Raw genomic sequence first — 19,396 nt, 5'->3', positions numbered from 1 at the left:
CAACCCCAGGGAACCTGGCACCCCAGAGACCTCCCAGTAGCGCCCAGCACGGATCCAGAAAAAGCAGGTGACTCTCTGGGTGAAAGTACAGCTCTGGAGAAGCCAGGCTCACATATGTGATAACAGCACCCGTGCTCATGGAAACAAGAGAGGGGTTGTCACGAAAAGGAGAGCAGAGGCCAGGGATTGAGAACACAGCCAAAATTATGTCCATCGCCCGTGGGCAGCTTCTGCCACCGTCCCCCGGCATCTCCAAATAACCTGGGGTGCCTGGGCACACACCCCTGATGTATCCACCCTGCTCCAACAAAAACCTGCACCTTTCCTGGGCGACCCCTTCTTTTTATAGCTTCACCAAATGTACCCCGTCTCTTCTTCAACCCACTGGGCGAGCGGTTTTTCCCACCATCCCAAATGGACGCCTCGGGCTGATTTCACTCTGCCGAACACAAAGCTGTGACTTCCGTTGGAGAATTGGAAATAAAAGCGGCCACCTCCTTACCCGAGTGCCCGTTGAACTTGCGCGACAGCAGCATGTCCTCCGTGATGTAGACGCACATGTCGGGGCTCACCTCCATCTCGCCGGCCTGCTCCAGCTCCCGGGGGTCATCCACCAGCATCTCGATTTCTGCAGGCGAGGAGAAGGTGGGACAAGCCGCTGGCGTGCACCTGCAGAGCACCCTCCGACCCCAACGACCCGCTGAAGCCCAAGCTGGGAAGCCCCACGCTCAGCTGGCGTCTCACCATCGTCCTGGGAATCCTCCTCCAGCCGGTCCTTCCCACCGCTCTCCACCCCGGAGGTGTGGGAGCTGCCGTGGCTGGTCATGGAGCTGCAAGTCTTCAGCTTGCGATGGGCACCGGCGCCGGAGAAGCCATCCTCGGGCCCCATCTCCCTGGCTTTGGGGTCGCTCTCGATGCCCGAGGTGTGGGAGCTGCCGTGGCTGGCGGTGGAGTGCCGGGAGAGGCGTTTGTGCCGGATGCTGCCGGCGCTGCTGCCGCTGGCCCGCGAGCGCTTCTCCAGCTGCTCCATGTCCAGGTCCAGGGTGTCGCTGATGTAGGACTCGCGGTACTGCTTCTTCTCTGAGAGGCCAGCGGCACGGCGTCGGCGCGCGGCAGCCTGCACCCCGACCCCCCCCCCCGCCCCACCCCCCCTTGGGGTGCCCTGGCCACCCTGGGAAGGGCAGGGCACCCACCCCCCAGCACCCAAGGGCACCCAGGGGCACCGAGAAAACCCGGTGGCATTTGGGGATGGTGGGGCGGGGAGCCTCAAACTCGCTGTGCCCTGTGCTGTGCTGCCTGTCCCTCCAAAGGAAGAGGAGGAAGGAAAAGGCAAAAGAGGAGGAAGAAGAGGAAGAGGCAGAAGAGGAGGAGGAAGAGGAAGAAGAGAAGGAATAGGAGGAAGAAGAGGAGGAGGAGGAGGAAGAAGAGGAGGAGGAGGAGGAAGAAGAGGAGGAGGAGGAGGAAGAAGAGGAGGGAGAAGAGGAAGAAAAAAAAAAAAGAAGGATGAAGGTGAGGAAGAGGAAGAAGATAAGGAGGAGGAAGAAGAAGATGAGGAGGAAGGATAAGAGAATGTGGGAAAGGAGGGAAGGGAGAAGGAAAAAAAAAAGAAGGATGAAGATGAGGAAGAGGAACAAGATAAGGAGGAGGAAGAAGAAGATGAGGAGGAAGGATAAGAGAATGTGGGAAAGGAGGGAAGGGAGAAGGAAAAAAAAAAGAAGGATGAAGATGAGGAAGAGGAACAAGATAAGGAGGAGGAAGAAGAAGATGAGGAGAAAGGATAAGAGAATGTGGGAAAGGAGGGAAGGGAGAAGGAAAAAAAAAAAGAAGGATGAAGATGAGGAAGAGGAACAAGATAAGGAGGAGGAAGAAGAAGATGAGGAGGAAGGATAAGAGAATGTGGGAAAGGAGGGAAGGGAGAAGGAAAAAAAAAAGAAGGATGAAGATGAGGAAGAGGAACAAGATAAGGAGGAGGAAGAAGAAGATGAGGAGGAAGGATAAGAGAATGTGGGAAAGGAGGGAAGGGAGAAGGAAAAAAAAAAAGAAGGATGAAGATGAGGAAGAGGAACAAGATAAGGAGGAGGAAGAAGATGAGGAGGAAGGATAAGAGAATGTGGGAAAGGAGGGAAGGGAGAAGGAAAAAAAAAAGAAGGATGAAGATGAGGAAGAGGAACAAGATAAGGAGGAGGAGGAAAAAGATGATGAGGAGGAAGGGTAAGAGGAAGATGAGGAGGAAGATCTTATGTTTGCACAAGGGCTTTCTGAGCTTGGGGATGGGCTGCGGGGCACTGGGAAGCACTGCACTGAGGAACTGGGCCGTCAGGGACCCCAGCAGGACTTGTGCCCACCCCTAAGCAGCTGGGGGGGGGGGGGGAGGCGGGTCTGGGGGCACCCAGCCCAGCCAGGAGAGAGTCTGCCAGGCAGGGCCGGGGTGCACCGTCAAGGGGGGGACACAGGGGCAGCCACCCCCAAACCACAGGGCTGGGCGCAAGGACCAGGCGCCGGTACAGGCAGAAAAGCCGGGTGGGAGCCCGGCATGGGTGGGATTTGCACTTTGGGGGGGCTGGACACCTACCCTCATTCTCCTCCAGCTTGCGGACCTGGCGCAGGACGGGCTGCAGGTTCATGTAGAGCCGGTGGCTGCTGCTGAGCAGCTGCAGGAGGTGGCGGGAGCGCAGAGGGCAGCCCGTGTAGTAAATGAGTTTCCTGGCCGAGGGCAGCCCGTCTGGCAGGATCTCGAATTTCTTGCCCTACGTGGGAGAGGAGGGACATCAACCCCAGAGAGGAAAATACTCTAGCTGTCGCCCAGCCCTGCTGCAGCCCACCTATTAACCCGCTCAGCTTGCAACCACCCCGCGCGAGGTCTGGGCAGCAGCACCCCACGCCCAAAGCAGAGCCCGGGAGCGCCGTGGGTGGAGATGCTCTGCCTGGGGACGGTGGCACTCACCACAAACACCAGTTTCCCCACGTTTGTCCAAGGGAAGTCGTAGAGCAGCTGCTTTTCCTCATCCAAGTTCTGCGAAAAGAGGAGAGGCAGGGGCTGCCCACTCCTGCCCGGCAGCGGGCAGGGAGCCGAGCCATCGCCCTCCCTCAGCCAACTACCTGGAAGATCTGGATGCCCCGGGTCGTCAGCCCCAGCGTCAGGGAGGCCTCCACCTCCCTTTTGTCCTAAGAGAGGGGAAAATTAGATGCTTTTAAATACACAATTTGCTGCATGAAGTGGATAAATCTGTGCGTGTCCTCCCCCTCCCCGTCCAGGTAACCTCCTGAAGTCACCCCATCTCTCAAGCAGCAGCAATGAATCATAGAATCATTTAGGTTGGAAAAGACCCTTAAGATCATCAAGCCCAACCATTTAATTAATGATGCGCTCGTATCACCCGGTCGCATCCTCTCACACCCTCCCCCAGTCTCACCCCCAGGTGCCTGCTGCTCTCCTCAGCGCCCAGGAACACCCCAGCTCAAGGGTCTGGAAAAGCAGCTGAACCTCAAAAAACTTGGAAGAACCTTTAGAAACCGAGCTGGGGCGCTTCTACGCTTGAGCTCAACCTGCTCCTGCACCAGCACAGAGCGGGTGACGGTGGGACAGCCCACTCTGCCCGCAGCAGCATGGGTGGCACCAGCCACACACATTGCCACTGGCCCCCGTGCACATTTCCCTGGAGGGATGGAAAAAAGTTTGTGGTTTTTTTTTTTGTTTTTGTTTTTTTTTTTTTACAGCCCTTTTTAAAACCGTACTCCCCTTGCTGTGCTCAGGTGCTCTCTGTACTTGCCATTCCCTGTGCTTTCCTGAAGGCTTCTCCTCTCTAACTTAAAGACATTACAAAATGGGTTGCAAAGCACCAGCTCCCAACAAACAAATCTCTTTGCTGGGAGAAAAACCCAGCATATATTTGTTAGGGACCTCTACGAAAAAAATAAGATCCCAGAAACCTTGCGGCTGTCTGCTCGCACCCTGGCAAACCTCTCATCTCTCTCCATAACTTGTAGAAAACGGCAGGACTAAAAAAAGCTGCATCTCCCTGCCTCTGGGAACGAAGCACTGCCCTCCAGACTGCTCTGCTCCAGCCAGCAAGTGCCAATTCAAATGCAGCTCTTCCCAAAATACCTTAGAAATTGCTTGGCAGTTGCTCCTTTCAATAATAAGCAGCCCTGGACCCAAAGCCCAGCCTGGGCTCGTGGCCGGGGCTCACCTTGTACAACCTGTAGTAGTGCACAGCCACGTCGTCCAGCCGGACGGCCTCCTTGATGTATTTGAGATGGGCTTCGGAGGCTGTCAGGGCGAACTGATCTTTGTGCATGTTTGGGACGTGCTTCAGGATGTAGTCCTTGCCCCGCTTTCGCCACTACCTGTTTGGAGGAGAAGAGAAATTCATCCAGGGGAGCTGCTCCATGGTCGCTTGGGGCCAGACGCCAGCCCTGGCGCTCCCGGGCAGCGGCGATTTCAAGGGAAAAGGGAAATCGGAGCAACACGCTCCATTATAGAGACCTGCAAGCAAAAATAAAATAGATACAGCAGCCAACAACTTCTCAGTGCCTGTCCCGTGGAGCTCACGCCACCGGTGACACCCGTGCCAGGGCAGAGAGACCCACGCACGGGGTCCCTGCGTGGCCGGGGACACAGCCCCGGGGCCACCACTCCTCAGCGACACGTACAACAAAAAGAGAAGCTGGTAGATTTGGGGCAAACCCCAGAAAGCGGGCAACAGTGCCCACCACTTTTATTAATTTTCACCTTGCCGGCATCGGCTGCCGGGAACTGTAAGGGGAGGTTCAGCTGTTTGGGGTCCAAGGGCACATCCCACGCGGCTGCGCAGCCCCCCACCGCTCCTCCCTAATATTTACTTGTCTGGTAATAAATAAACTGGGGTTTGGGTACCCCGGGCTCTCCCTGCTGAAGGGGGGGCTGTGCTGAAGTGGGGGTCCCAGCCGGGAGCTGCCTGTGTCACCGCTGTGCCATACAGGACCGCTCCCTCCTCCGCCCTGCCTGCCAGTCGGAGGTGACCTGGGGCTGGGGGTCACCCCGTGCCCTGCCTCAGTTTCCCTCCAGGACTACCCCCAGGAACTGCCTACACCCGTGACCGCCGCCAGCACCGAGGACACCAGTTCCCAAAAGCCCGAGGGGGTGCGCACGATGCCGGTGGGGCGATGGCACATGGCCCACAGGGAAGCCCCCCCCACCCCCCCGAGCATCCCCGCAGCATGCAGGGAAACCCCCACCAGCTGTACGAGCTGCCCCAGCCACCACACCGCCCCCAACCCTCCCTGCCCGCATCTATTTGCAGCCCCACAGTTGTCAGAGGTTATAAATAACCGGGATTAAGCCAGGGGCAGGGAGGCAGCGGGACTGCCGGCCGCCCGGGAAGCCTCCAAGCAGCCTCGTGGGGGGTTTTCACGCGAGCTTTGAGCGGGCACCCCGTCACGGCACGCTTACCCAGGCGGGGAAATAAGCTTCGGGCTCAAAGTACTTCCCGTAGTGCTTGTTGCGCTTGAAGTCGCCCAGGTCGGCTTGGAGGGCGAAGGCGGTGAGGAGGAAGTAAGCCTCCTCGCGCAGCACGCACTGCGAGTGCAGCACTTGCTTCCGCAGGTGCCAGTAGTAGTAGTAGCGTGCGGTCCGGTCGCTGCAGGGAGGGGGGGGTGGGTGGGGAGCAGAGGGAAGCCGGTGGGACACCCACCCGTGACCGAGACCAGGGGGTGGGAGCCAGCCCCGGCACCTTCCTCCCCGCGGGAAGCTCGTACAGAGAGCGCAGGGCCGAGCGCCGAGGCGTTCGCTCCCTTTTCCCCCATTCCTTAAAGCTGGGGGGGGTGTGTGTGGGGGGTGTCCCGTTAAGGGGTGCAGAACAGCAGCTGCTTCACTGTGTTGAAACTTCCAGGCCTCCCACAGACAGAATAACGCACCCCACCCCGGCCCCCCCGCCAGCATCCCCGCGTGGCTGCAGACGCCACCGTGTCCCCACGCACCCAACACCCTGAAAATCCCCTTTTTGCCCCGCGACAGGACCCGAAGCTCCCGCCTGGCCGCAGGGTGAATTAAAATCAGGCCGTGCCACGGGTTAAATGGTGATAAAAACCCTAAAAGCCACGTCCCCCCCCTGCCCTCCCCCAAAGGCTTTGTCATCGCCACGTCCCCCCACTCGCCACAAACAGCCCCAATTGAAGGGATGAGATTTTGGGAGGGGAGCAGCGCCCCGCAGCAGCCCCAGCGAGCGGTACCCGAGCCAGGGGCACCCCAGGGTGACCCCCCTGTCAGCCACGGGTGGGTGCCCACCGTGGGGGGGGGGGGATGGAGGGGGGGGTGTGGGGGGCGCACCCTACCTGATCAGCCTGCCGTTCTCCACGTAGTACTGCACGCGGAAGTGGATGATCATTGGGGGGCCAAACTGGTCGATCCCCTGAAACAGAGGAGATATTCAGGGCTCCTGCGGAGACCCCGGCATCGCGCCCCGGCCCCCAGCCCCTCGCCTCGGCTCGCCCTGGGGCCAGGTCAGTCACAACCCCCCCCCTTTCCCCCCCCCCGCAGGGTGAAAGCCACAGGGAAGGGCTCCCTCGCTAACACCCATCGCGTTTTTTTTTTTTTCCTGAATTAGAGTTTGACACCCATTTTTTTTTTTTTCCCCCCCCAGTATGAGGAAACACGAAGGGGATTTGGATTTGAAGAAGCAGGTGGCTGGGTTTGAGACCCCCCAGGGGTCTGCAGCCCCCCCACCGCCGCTGTCCCGCTCCCACCCAGTCCATCACCCACCAGTCCCCATCTTGGGTGCCGAGTCAGTGCCAGCACGGGAACCTTCTCACCAACCGCCCCTCGGCACATGGCAACGAAATAATTAAAAGGTGTTTTGCACGGGGGGGGGGAAAAAAAAAAACAACAAACGCTTCATTTTAGAAACTGGAAGGGACCCCTTAAAGATTCTCCTGAAGTATAAGGAAGTAAGGGAGGAAAAAACCCACAGCTCCAGGGTGGGGAGTGTGGAAGACACGTGAGTGCGCGCGGTGGCACTCGGGGTGATGGCCATCAAGCATCACCCAGGTTTTGTTTCACACACCCACCCCCCATCCCCGCGCTGGCCGACAGCCAAGCGTCACCCCCCACCCCCCCCTCGCCCCTCGGCTGCGTTCCCGGGTCCTGGAAGTGACCTGCGACGGGGACAGAGGTGGCCTTACTGCCGTCAGCTCTCCATGCAAGACCTCACCGCTGACCTTGCTGGCCTCCTTCTTCCACTCCTTGGGGCAATACTTGTAGAGTTTCTGGGCCAGGTCCATGTACACGTGCTCATTGTCTGGGCAGGACAGAGGGTGGCATCAGCATCCCCCGCGTGTCCCTTGCGTCCCACCAAGCCCTGCCCTTGGGCCACCCTGATCCATCGGTGGGTGGCGGGGGGGGGGGTGGGGGTGGTCCGTAACCTTCTCATCACCTAACGAAAGGCCACTAAAGGGCTGAGGAAATTTGTCCCCACCTTTGGGCAAAGACACCCCACCCTACTCGGTGGCATCACGCCTTGCCGAGCCGTGGTGGCATCAGGCTGAACCAGCCACGGGCAACAAAAACCCACGGTGCAAGCCCCTGACTTACTCTGGATGACGCTGAGCCCGAAGAGGTGACAGTCCTTCAGCCTCAGGAGGTCACACACCTGCACCAGTAACTCGTGGCACAAAATCTTCACCTGTACAAAATAAACCCCACACGTGGTCCCCGCTGCATCCGTGCCCAGCTGAGCCGGGCAGGAGGCACCGAACCCCCACACCAGGTCCCCAAGCAGGACCGGGGGGGGGGGGGGGGGGACAGGCTGGGCTGAGGGGCTTATTTTTCCATAGGGCCAACATGGATTTCCCCAAAAGCAAGCTCCCACCCTGGGGTGCAGGACCAGAGCTCTCCCGGGGATGGGATGCACGGGGGACCCCGGGGCAGCTCGAGAGCAGCGGGCGGTGGTGGAGACCTCGCTGCAACCAGCCTGGCACTGGGAGATGGCTTTGGGGACAGAAAACAGAATATTGAGTGATGGTGAATTAAAAAAAAAAAAAATCAGAAGTGAGGGAACTTCATATTCCATACTACATCTGAATCAGAGCCAAACTCCTTCTTGTTTATTCGCTGGGGTGCACGAGGCTGCATTGCCACCCACGGTGGATGTGTGGAGGACCAAAGGAGGCAGGATTCCCACATCCCCTGGGGATGGCACGCAGCAGGTCACCCGCCCAAAATCACGGCGCTGCCGGCAGCACATTGAGTCAAGAAGAAGCAGGAGAGCGTGCAACACTGCTGCAGCCTTCAGGGGGAATAACTCATGTGCATTTCTCTGGCAGGGCGAGGCGGGCAGGCTCAAAATTCCACCCAGAAGCAAAAACCCGAGCTCTGCAAATGCACCCAGGTGCGACGAAAACGTCGGTGCCGAGGGGGTTCCCCGGGCCCCCGCGCTGCCTTACGTTGATGATGATGTTGAGGGAGTCGTCGTTGGGGAGGAAGATGCAAACGCTGCGGCGGTCCTGCATGACTCTGTTGTTGTGGAAGGTCAGTTTGTTCATCGTGGTCCGGGCTCAGGGCTCGGGGAGGGTGGGGGGGCACCTCACCGGCGGGCCGGGGCGGCCTCGGTCCCCGCGGGCGCCATCCCTGCGGGCGAAAGGGGAGCTGAGCCCCGTGCGCAGCACCCCCAGCTTCCCACACCCACATCCTTGCCACCCAGCACCATGTCCCCCCAGAAGCGGGGCGTCCCCCAAAACCCCCCGGGTGCACCCCCACCACAACCACCCCTCATCCCAACCCCGGCGCTGCGGTTAGGGTAGAGCAGGATCACAGCCGAGCCCAAAAAACCTGACCCAGCAGTTTTACTCTCCCAGCTCGGGTTCAGAAAAACCTCAGGAAAGGCTTTCCTGGCATAATTTAAAAAAAAAAAAAAAAAAAAAAAAAAAAAAAAAAGTCCATCTGCTGGGAAGCAAACCCGACTCCGCTGGAAAGGAGCAGAATGGCAAAAAGCAAAAATTTTGTCAGCAGCAAAAAGGCGAGGGGCTGATGTGGGGTCCCATGGCAGGACCCCCCCGTCCCTTCTAGCATCATCTCCCCCAGCTCCAGCTCTTTACGGTGGTTTAGTAAAGCAACCCAAGCACTAACAGTGATTTGCAGATGGGAATCGCTGTCTCTTGCCCTTTCCCAACATTCACCTAAATCCGTACCAGGTGAACCCATCCTTGCACTAACCCCAGGCACTCCTTATTTTCAAGAGCAAATATTCCTTAAGCACTTTTTACCCCACGACCATCCCCAGGGACACAAATGCACCCACGACGCCATGAGTAAGGATCCTTAAACTCTATAGTTCACCCTTTTCCTAACCCATAGATTTATGCTGGCACGGAGGACAGTATAGTGTCTCCCTCTTCACCAAATATTTGCTTTGGTTTACATGAGAATGCCTTTGGCTTCAAAACAGTTTAACTTGCATATTTGTACAGCAGAGAAAAAAGTGCCCTGAGGTGACTTTGTGTTAGGTAGTTACTGGGGTTTTGCAGAAGTTGGGAAATCCAGGGGTGATGCTCTCTCGCCACACCACGCCGGGTTTGCACCACCAAGGCCCCGTGCAGCTGTGCAGTGTGGCCGTGCACTGCACCTGTGCATTGCATTTGTGCATTGTGGCCAGGCACTGCACCCGTGCATTGCACCCGTGCACTGTGGCAGTGCATTGCATCCATGTACCACGGCCGTGCATCATGGCCGTGCATTGCACCCGTGCATTGCATCACAGCTGTGCATCGTGGCCATGCATTGCATCCATGCATTGTGGCAGCGCACTGCAGCAATGCATTGCCTCTTTGCATTGCATCAGAGCATCGTGGCCGTGCACTGCAGCAATGCATTGCCTCTTTGCATTGCATCGGAGCATCGTGGCCGTGCACTGCAGCAATGCATTGCCTCTTTGCATTGCATCGGAGCATCGTGGCCGTGCACTGCAGCAATGCATTGCCTCTTTGCATTGCATCAGAGCATCGTGGCCGTGCACTGCAGCAATGCACTGCCTCTTTGCATTGCATCAGAGCATCGTGGCCGTGCACTGCAGCAATGCATTGCCTCTTTGCATTGCATCGGAGCATCGTGGCCCTGCACTGCAGCAATGCATTGCCTCTTTGCATTGCATCAGAGCATCGTGGCCATGCACTGCAGCAATGCATTGCATCTGTGCATTGCAGCTGTGCACTGTGGCCATGCATTGCATCCACGTATCACAGCCGTGCACCGTGGCCGCGCACTGCAGCTGTGCCTTGTGCCTGTGCATCGCATCCCTGCATCGTCCCTGCACCAGGCATGACTGATCCCAACTGGGAGCAAACAGCGGGGCGGATGGGTTGGTGTCGAGGTTCGTGAAAAATCACAGCGGTGAACAAAAAGGGGGCTGAGGGGATTTGGCAAACACCCTCGCCCCAGCCCTCCTGCACCGACAACGTGCTGGGCGTGAAGCGACTTGCACCGGCCGCGGCAGGGAGGGCACCCCATCCCCGGCAAAGCAGCCGTGTCCCGGAGCACCCTCCGCATCCCGCACCCACCCAAAACCCTCCCACAGCCCCCACGCATGCACCAGAGCACCTTCCCACCCGGCTGAGAATTACAGCAGGCTCAGAACTACAGCCGCAGGCACAAACCACCCTTGATTTCTTGGTGAACCCATCCCCAAGAGGTTATTCTCTGCCCCGCACACCCACAGCATCCCTGTTGCAGGAATGAGCCTGGAGCAGCCAGTTGGGAACAGGTCCCTCCTCCATCACAGCCTCTGCACCAAAACTCTGCTCGCAGCGGGAAACACCTGAGGAAAACACCTTCTTAAAAGCACTTGGAAATGAAACCAAGCCTTCAGCCAAAACCCCAGTGTCACAGCTCATCACCTCACTGCCTCCAACAACCAGGCAGGGGCTGGGCATCAGGCCCCACCGTCCAGCTAGGGCATCCCCCCGGGAGTGTTCCACGCTGTTCTTGGCATCCCGGGGCTGTTTATCTCCACGTCAGTCAATATATTTACTCCTCCTCCTGCAGCCTGACTTGGTCCCCGAGCACCGGGGATTAAAGCGCACGAGCTGGTGTCAGCGGAGCACAGGCCATCGGGCAACCCGGTTGGGACGGCACCACCGGAGCCAAAGAAAACATCTCCCCCCCAGCAGCAGCTCTGCAGGGCCCTACCTCCGAGAGCAAGCAAACCACCGGAGGGGAAAAAAAAAAAAAACACATGTATTTTGATATTTGCATAGAAAATGCTCCAACTCCTGCTGCTGAATGATAACACCCCATCAGACAACCACTATGGGGGTGCCCAGCGGCTTTGCGAGACCCCGCTCAGCTCCAGGAGTTTCCCCCCAGGCTCTGCCAGCCCTCTGCGAGCTGGAGCCGCGGCAGATTTAGCAAGAGGGCACAAAAAGCCCTTTCCAGGGTGATGTGCCTCCAGCAGCCTCGGCCAGACGCCGGCAAATTCTTTCCAAGCATCTGCTGCTCATTCCTACAATGTCAGCTTTGATTCCCCAGGACCCCGCACCGAGTCGCTTCTGCTCCGGCGCAAGCGCTGACATGAGGCATGAACATGTCCGGATCCGAGCTGGAAAGAACCTGGATTGCAGGGAGAGCCCCCCTGGAAGGCCACACCGGGGTGGGGGTGACACAGGTTACCCCACGACCCGAGTGGGAACCCCCACCCCAGGCAGTTTTGCAAGGGGTTTTCCATCCGGAGAGCAAAGCCGGCTGGAAAAAACACTGGGAATGAAGACTCAGGCATGGATCAGCCGCTGCAGCGCTGGGAGATCCAGGTCTTCCAGCTGTGTTTTCCCTGCTATAGGGAAAAGAGCATTAAAACTCCATAGGAAGGCTTTGCAAACACCCTATGCGCCTTGTAACTCCAGGGCTACGTGGAGAAAATTCCTCGATCCGCCGTGTTTTTCAGCCCAGGCTGCTGGAATACTGTCTCCCTCCCTTGTACCAATTCCACGGGATAAACCCCGTCGCAAAGCTGTGCTGTAAAGAAAACATCACGCAATAAACCTGCTGGCCGGCGCGGCTTGGAAAAAGCAGCTCGGGCTGTCGCTGCTGACTCGGCGGGGGATTTATTCAGCACGGGGTCTTGCAAACACGGCCGAGGGCAGGCAGAGCCTGGGCCCGGTTCAGATGGAGGTGCTGGAGCCACGTGCCAGGCTCTCATAGGAAATATAAATTTGGATGCAGTTCCAGGACTGGGGATTTAACATCGCTTGAACTTGCTGGTTGAGGTGGGTTTTTCTTCCGAAGAAGCAAGAGAGCAGCTTCTGCGCATGCGAAGAGAGGCTGGTTTGCGTGTGTGGCATTTCTTCCCCCCTCCTTGTATTTAATTATATTTAAAAGAAGCGGCTGAGTCTCTATGCCCATGGGTTTGGTCACATTTGTACCCCCGTGGCACCATCACGGTGTTGAATGCTCAACCCAGCCCCCAGACAGACCCAGCCCGTTTCTCCATCACCCAAATTCACCCCTCCCCTTGCCAAAATATCAATTTAAAAAAAAAAAAAATTCTGCCCTATCAGATACCTAACCCATTGCCGGGCTTTTGTTCCAGCCCTCCCAAGCCCCAACAAGGGCGAGGGAAGGGATTCGGCACGGGACCCACACGTAGACACGGGCTGTCCTGCAGCAAGAGGCAGCCCAAAGGGCAGAGCAAGATGGGAAGATGAATTCACAGGGCAGGAATTTCTTGTTTTTAAGAGTTTAGAGTCAGTTTCACCCCACATCACAGGGTGCAGGTATGCGTGAGCTGTTATTACAAGTTTTAAGGCCGTCACTTAATGCAGCTCCTACTAACCCAAAAGCCAGATTAATTCCTGCTTGTGGTTGCCCCGTAATTAAAATCGTCTCCAATTCTTCATGAACTCAACAGTTTCCTCCTAATGAAGAGAGGCAGATGAAAGAGACCTTCACTGGGAAAAAGGACTCAGTTATAAATATTACATTACTTCATCCACCACAAAAGCTCTTTGGATGCTGGAAACTCAGCCTGGGCAGCCGGGGGCCAGCCCCACCAGCCCCACCGGCCCTAGCAGATGCCCCCGAGGGCTGGAGGTATCCAAAAAGCTTCTGCAAGGAAGGTTCCCCCAGGAGTTCGCCTGCCTCCACCTCTGCAACACTCCTCCTCTTCCTCCCCTTTGGCTGCTGCAATGGGACAAGAGCAGCGGGCAGCGCGGGTGCTGGGGACACCCGGGGGCAGCTGCAAAGGGCCAAGCCAAGGGCATCATCCAAAAAACGGGATAATGGCCTCTCTGTCCCCTCCTATTTGTGTCACAGCTGCAATCGCAGCCAGCGCTGGGGACGAGCCCCGTGGGACATCACATCAGGGCATGGGGAAACACGGGCCGAGCCCCGGCAGCTCGGGAAATCGCTCCCCCCTGCCCGTCCTTCTGCCATGCACGGAGCTGAATCCGGCCTGGAAGCGCTGATTTTCCATCCCCCTGCACCCCATGGCATCCCAGGCCTCTTCATTCCCTTACTTTGGCGCACTAAAATATAAATAAAAGCGGCACAGCCTCCGCCGAGGATGCGTGCAGAAACGCATTTCGCCTGGCACAGGCTCCAGCGAGGGAGGGACGGCGCCTGCCCTTCCTCTTCCCTCTTCTGCTCTTGAACCAGCCCCTTCCATTTAACTTCCTTCCGGAAAACTTCACCCCAAGCCTTTGGGATTAGAGCGGTATCTGCTAAGAGCATCCAGTTGTACCAAGACTGGGTTTGGGGGGGGGAGGATTGTGCTCAGGACGCCCCAGCTCCCCCGGTCTGGCTCTGGATCCCGTCCCCTTCGTGTTCCTGGGGGCTTTATAAGCCATCCCCCCAGTGTCACCAGCAACAAGCCCAAACCTCCCAGAGCTCAGGTGCCGCTCCCGGGACCGCAGGCATCACTCCGAAGGACGCACGTGGACGTGAAGCATCCCCTTTGCTCCCCGCTCCGTGGGCAGGCTGCAGCCCACACTAGCAGCGGCATCCCTGAATCCCTTGGGATTTTACCCCAGGCCTTGGCTGTGGGATCCCTGGATCACAACGCAGCCGTTAAGGGCCAGTGTCACCATCCCCACGCCGCCGAGCACAGCCCCGAGTTTCCAAACCACCGACCTCCCTTATTTAATAAACCCCTTCCAAGATGCTCCGGCCCTGGGCAAACCCGGAGGAAAGCGCTTTTGGGGAGCTGCATCGCCCCGCTCCCGGCCACACTCCCGTACGTGGGATCAACGTCCAAACCCATCCCCACTCTGGGGAACGTGCAGCACTCTGTGCACATGGGGAGGGAAAAAAAAAAAAACAAAAACCAAACAACAAAACAACAAAAAGAGGATGCAACACGCTCTGCAGACAGCCGAGAGCCCCAAAACCAGCTCCATTTTATGCTAAAACACCAATAACCACTCCTGGACTATCCAGAGTCCCCCCCTGCCCCCGTTGCAGTCTGAAGCATCCTCGCCTCCAGCTCCAGATCTGGGAAAACGAAGCCAAACCAAGTCACTTGTTTCAATCCTGGGGTGGGAGCGGGCAGGGGGGGAATTTGTCTTCCCCCAGTAGTGCCGCTCGCCGGTTCTCCAACTCCTCGGCTACACCAGAGCCTCCATAAACTTCCCTGCCCCAGCAGCAACAGGGAAAAGGTTGGGTTTGTTTTTTTTTTTCTGGTTTGAAAAATATCCTAAGCCTGCTTTTCAGACAAGGGGGGAAAAAAAAAAAAAAAAGCATAAAACTCAATTAACAAGCAGGCAGATATTTTAACCACCACCATCATTTGTGTACTCCATCTGGAGTCCAAAGGCTGCCTTTTTTTTTTTTTTTTTTTTTTTTTTTTTTAGCAGGAGGGAGCTGACATCATCTTAATTTGAAATTCACATTTATTTTTACATCTGGTCTGAATTAATCTTTTTCAGCGTACTGACTTTCATGTAATGGAATAATTGCTTACAGACTCTGGGTTTAAAGAGCCTGAAAAAACCCAGTTTAAAAAAAGAAACCTCTTTACAAAACGATAGTAAAAAAGCCAGTACCTATAACCAAACCCCAATACGCCTTCAGGACCGAGAGTTTTAAACGAAACAACATCACTTTCAGGCAAGAGAGCCTGAATTAATCCCTGCTCTATCCAAGAATTAGAGAGGGCGAGCGAGCCCCGTGGAAAAACACCAACAGAAACCAGCCCAGGAATTGAGCAGAGCAGGAAAGCTCCACATGCCCAGCTCCATCCGCGCCACGCCAAAACATCTCTGGAAAAGCAGAATTTGGCTTAGGGGAGGAAAAACATCCTCATGAGCATAAATGAATCGGCCGCGAGCACAAAAAAGCCGATTGAGGACCGCAAGACGATAGCAGAGGTGGGGGGGGGGGGGGGGGGGGTTGGGGACACGGCAGGGACCGGCACTGCCTTACTCCCACGTGCGAGTCAAAGGACACGGGAACACCAAGCGCGGTCCTGGGGAACCTCAGCCCCGATCTCCTCGCTGCCATGAGGGCACGATGTCATCGAAACCCGGTTTAAGAGCCGCCGTGGGTTTGTCCTCGCCACTTCCAGAGCGTGGTGGGGATTCGCATCGCCGGTGGGGAACAGGGAGAAGCCCACTCCAGGCACCAGCTTGCACCCCAAGCTGTGGCACCCCCACAGGTGACCCACGCGTGAGCGGGACAACAGGGTCCCACGGGTGACTGTGACCCAGAAACGGGAGGATCCACGGATGAGAGGACCCATGGGTGAGAGGACCAACAGATGATGGGACCCACGGGTGAATGCAACCCACGGAACAGAGCTCCCACAGACAAAGAGAACTCGCGGGTGAGGGGACACATGGGTGAGGAGACCCACTGATGAGTGTGGCCTGTGGGCAAAGGGACCCATGGGTGAGCGTGACCCATAAGCAAGGGGTCCCATGGGCGAGGGGATGTGTGGGTGAGTCTTATCCACAGGCGAGGGGGACCCATGGGTGAAGAGACACGTGGATGAGCGTGACCCAGGGACGAGGCACCCCACAGGCAAGGGGATGCGTGGGTGAGTGTGTCCCACGAGCAAGGGGTACCACGGGCGAGTGTGACCCAGGGACAAGGAGATCCGTGGGTGAGCGTGACCCAGGGGTGAGGGGTCCCACAGGCAAGAGGACCCGTGGGCAAGTGTGACCCAGGGGCAAGCAGTCCTGTGGGTGAGGGGACCCGTGGGCAAGAGTGACCCAGAGGCAAGGGGTCCCACCCACGACTGAGGGTGACCCAGGGGCGAGGGGACCCGTGGCCGAGTGTGACCCCGGGACGAGGGGATCTCGTGGGTGAGCGTGACCCAGGGGCGAGGGGATCCGCGGGTGCGTGCGACCCAGGGGCGAGGGGTCCCGCAGAGGAGGGGGGACCCGCGGGCGAGCGTGACCCCGGGGCGCGCACAGCCCGCGGGCGAGGGGCGGGCGGGCGGGGCCGTGGCCGTGGCCGTGGCCGTGGCCGTGGCCGTGGCGGGGGCGGGCGGAGCAGCCCGGCCGCTGTTCGCCTTCACCTCCCCGCGGGCGGGCGGAGGAAATGACTCGCATTCCTGCAGCCGGAGCCTCTCGCACTTCTCCGGCACCAACTCATCCCCCGAGCGCAACAAGCAGCCGCGCCGGCCCCACGCCACCCCACGCCGGGCCCACCCGCGGCTGTCCCGGGGATGGAGAGGAGGAGGGGGGAGGGAGAAAAGGGGGCTCACCGGGCCGGGAACCTTCGGTAGCTCCACGGAGCTGAGCCTTAAACCGAGCCGAGCCGGGTTAAACCGGGCTTCAAGCGGGCCGGGAGCGCGGCGAGGGGGCGCCGGGCACGCACCTACCTGCGGCTCCGGGGACCGCGCTGCCCTGCCGAGCCCTGCCTTGCTGAGCCGAGCCGAGCCGAGCCGAGCCGAGCCGAGCCTAGGCGAGCCGTGCCCAGCCCAGCCCAGCCCAGCCCAGCCCGCCGCCCCCGCCCCTTTCCCGGGCCGCACCGCCCCGAGCGGCACCGGCACCGCCTCCCGCCTGAGCGCCGGCCCCGGGACGGCCCGGGGGGGGGGGGGACCGGGCAGCCCCGAGGAGGGGGACCCCAGAAGCTTCGGGGAGGGGACCCAAGCATGAATCCCCCCCCCGCCGCCCCCGGCCCCGGCAAGCATTTGCCCCAGAGAAGAGCGGGAAGTCGGGCATCCCACCCCCGCCCCGCTCCCCGGGGCTTCTGCGTTCCCTTTTGGGGGGGGGGGGGGGGACACGGGACACATGGTACAAGAACCTGCTCTGGGAGGGACCTCGGCATCCCCCCGGGGAACCTGAGCATCTCGGAGGAGGGGACACAAGCCTTCCCCCCAGAGGATATACCCACCCGAACATTCCCAGGGAGAGGAGCTGAGCAGCCTCCTGGGAGGGGGGGGGGGGGGGGGCATCTCCCAGGAAAGGGACTCACACTTCCCCCTGTGAGCATCCCTGGAGAGGGGAGCCCAAGCACTCCCTGCACCCAGTCCAGTATCCCCAGCCCCAGCTGCGCCACTGGCATATTAAGTATTTAGGAGTGGGGTTAAGGCAGGAGCAGAATTAGGGCCAAATCCTGTTCCTATTAAAGCCCCCACTCATGTCCTGGCAGCCGGATCCAAGGTGAGTTGGGCTCATCCGTGTGAGGGCTCGGAGCGTGGAAGGGAGCTCATGCACACACGGGTCTGCCTCCATAGGTGACCCAGGACAGGAATAGCAGCAACAGCACCATAAATTAGCAGCAAAGCATCTCCGAGCCGCTCCTTCTTCAGAAGTGCCATCTGGCGAGTTTGTTTTGGGAGTAGTTATTTATTCCTTACTTTTAAGTGTCTATAGGCATTTTTCGGGATGACCTGCGAGGCCGATTCTGCCCCCACAGTCTCTACGAATCTCCTGGAGAGAACAGCCCCTTGTTCCCAAGCCTAAATAAAGAGCAGCTCTGCTGCGAATACCCTGACACTCATTTCTGAAATCTGTTTGCAGCTCAACAGATCGTGCTGGGTAATTACATTATGCGAGTGCGCGGTACCGGCAGTGGGAATCCAACGCGTTGCTCTCCTCATGGAAAAAAACAGCCTGGCTTTCGGCAGAGCCAGGGCTGGGAAACCCTCGGCTTTGGGCTCGCTCTCGTGCTCTTAGCCATGTCATGTGAAATTTGGAGAGCATTTCAAGCCAGCAGCTTGCCCCTGCTTGTGTCGTGCCGAGTTCCCACGAAGCCGCCCGTGCCCAACGCAGCTGAGGGCACGGGCAGCGTCATGGCTGAGCAGGGACCACCACCCCAGCCAGAAATGTCTTTTTTTTTTTTTTTTTTTTCCCCAAAAAAATTCACTCTGCAACCCCACCCCCCACCCCCCCTGCAGATAACCCAGGGCCTTAGCCAAGTAGGGGCCAGGCGTGCGGCAGATCTACCGTTCGGCTCAGTTAGTCCAACTCCTGAAACATTTTAGGGGTTGGGAAGGGCACAAGTGGGACACGGTCCCGTCGCTCTGTGTGTTGCTGGGGAGGTTGAGTCAGTCCTGCTGAGTGTGGCCCCATCGCTTGCACCCCCCCGGCCTCGTATAATACAGAAATACAGTAACACAGCGCCTGCCTTGCCGCAGAGGCTAAATAAAGCAGCAGGAAGAGCTCTTGAATACCAGCAATGCGATATATAAACACATACAGTGGATGGCACGTATGCTAATGCTGTTATATAGCCTAAGAGAAATGCTGTGTCTCGTGTTGACGCGAGATGCTCCCGTGGCCAGAGGAGAGTCTCCGGGAAAAGCCACGCTCGGCGTGAGCCGGCCCAGGCTCCGACGTGGGGAGAGCTTGGAAAGATGGATGGAAGCCAGTGTCCGGTCTGCCTCTCCTCATTGTGAAAGGAAAAGCCCAAAGACTCGGGTGACATTTCTCTTTAGCAATTCTGGAATTAATCTTGCTCAAAGTCCCAAGAAGCGGAAACACAGATGGAAAAATGTAATAAATGGAACTATTTTCTCTCTCTTTTTTTTTTTTTTTTTTTTTTGGACAAGGTTTAACTGAGCTAATTGCAGTGCTAGGCGTATCTCAAAAAAAAAAAAAAAAGGTGTTGTGGTTATGACTGAAAATACTGTTCACATAAAATATACAGATTTTTCTCGCACTAGATATATTTATATTAAGAGGACGGGAAATAGCAGCTGTTCACTGTGATCCCGCATTATCACCAGCCGAGTATCTCCCATCCCAGCATTTCAATAACAGCATTGTTACTGGCAGGGATGGTAGCACAAACGTGTGAGCTCTCTTATCTCATACATAGTTTCCCGATGATTTTGCTAATGGGATAAAAATTATAAACAAAGCAACAGAGTAACAAATAAATCCATCCGGGTCTCAGCACCTCGCTCCCTTTCTCTAGGGCTGACCCTCTTACAGGGGACATTAGTGCCCCCCCCCGGGCTGTGCTGACCCACGGCGTGCTGCTGTCGGT

General features: G+C 57.7%; 1 protein-coding gene across 1 annotated transcript in view; it reads right to left on the bottom strand.

Annotated features, from left to right (window-relative positions):
• LOC122154023 (FERM domain-containing protein 6-like) overlaps positions 1-19,396 on the bottom strand; it is a 40,045-nt gene that overhangs the window by 3,399 nt on the left and 17,250 nt on the right. The window contains exons 3-13 of the mRNA XM_042799254.1: positions 8,419-8,602; positions 7,568-7,658; positions 7,195-7,274; positions 6,313-6,389; positions 5,426-5,618; positions 4,191-4,343; positions 3,100-3,165; positions 2,945-3,013; positions 2,573-2,747; positions 745-1,080; positions 503-628 (exon numbers count right to left, since the gene is read on the bottom strand). Of these exons, the coding sequence (XP_042655188.1) occupies positions 503-628; positions 745-1,080; positions 2,573-2,747; positions 2,945-3,013; positions 3,100-3,165; positions 4,191-4,343; positions 5,426-5,618; positions 6,313-6,389; positions 7,195-7,274; positions 7,568-7,658; positions 8,419-8,517 (1,465 nt within the window). The 5' untranslated portion in view covers positions 8,518-8,602. The remainder of the gene's footprint in view (positions 1-502; positions 629-744; positions 1,081-2,572; positions 2,748-2,944; positions 3,014-3,099; positions 3,166-4,190; positions 4,344-5,425; positions 5,619-6,312; positions 6,390-7,194; positions 7,275-7,567; positions 7,659-8,418; positions 8,603-19,396) is intronic.

The sequence above is a fragment of the Tyto alba genome, unplaced genomic scaffold (genome assembly GCF_018691265.1).
Source record: "Tyto alba isolate M040663 unplaced genomic scaffold, T.alba_DEE_v4.0 Super-Scaffold_29, whole genome shotgun sequence".
Taxonomy (NCBI): domain Eukaryota; kingdom Metazoa; phylum Chordata; class Aves; order Strigiformes; family Tytonidae; genus Tyto; species Tyto alba.
This window is presented reverse-complemented; position numbering and strand designations above follow the sequence as displayed.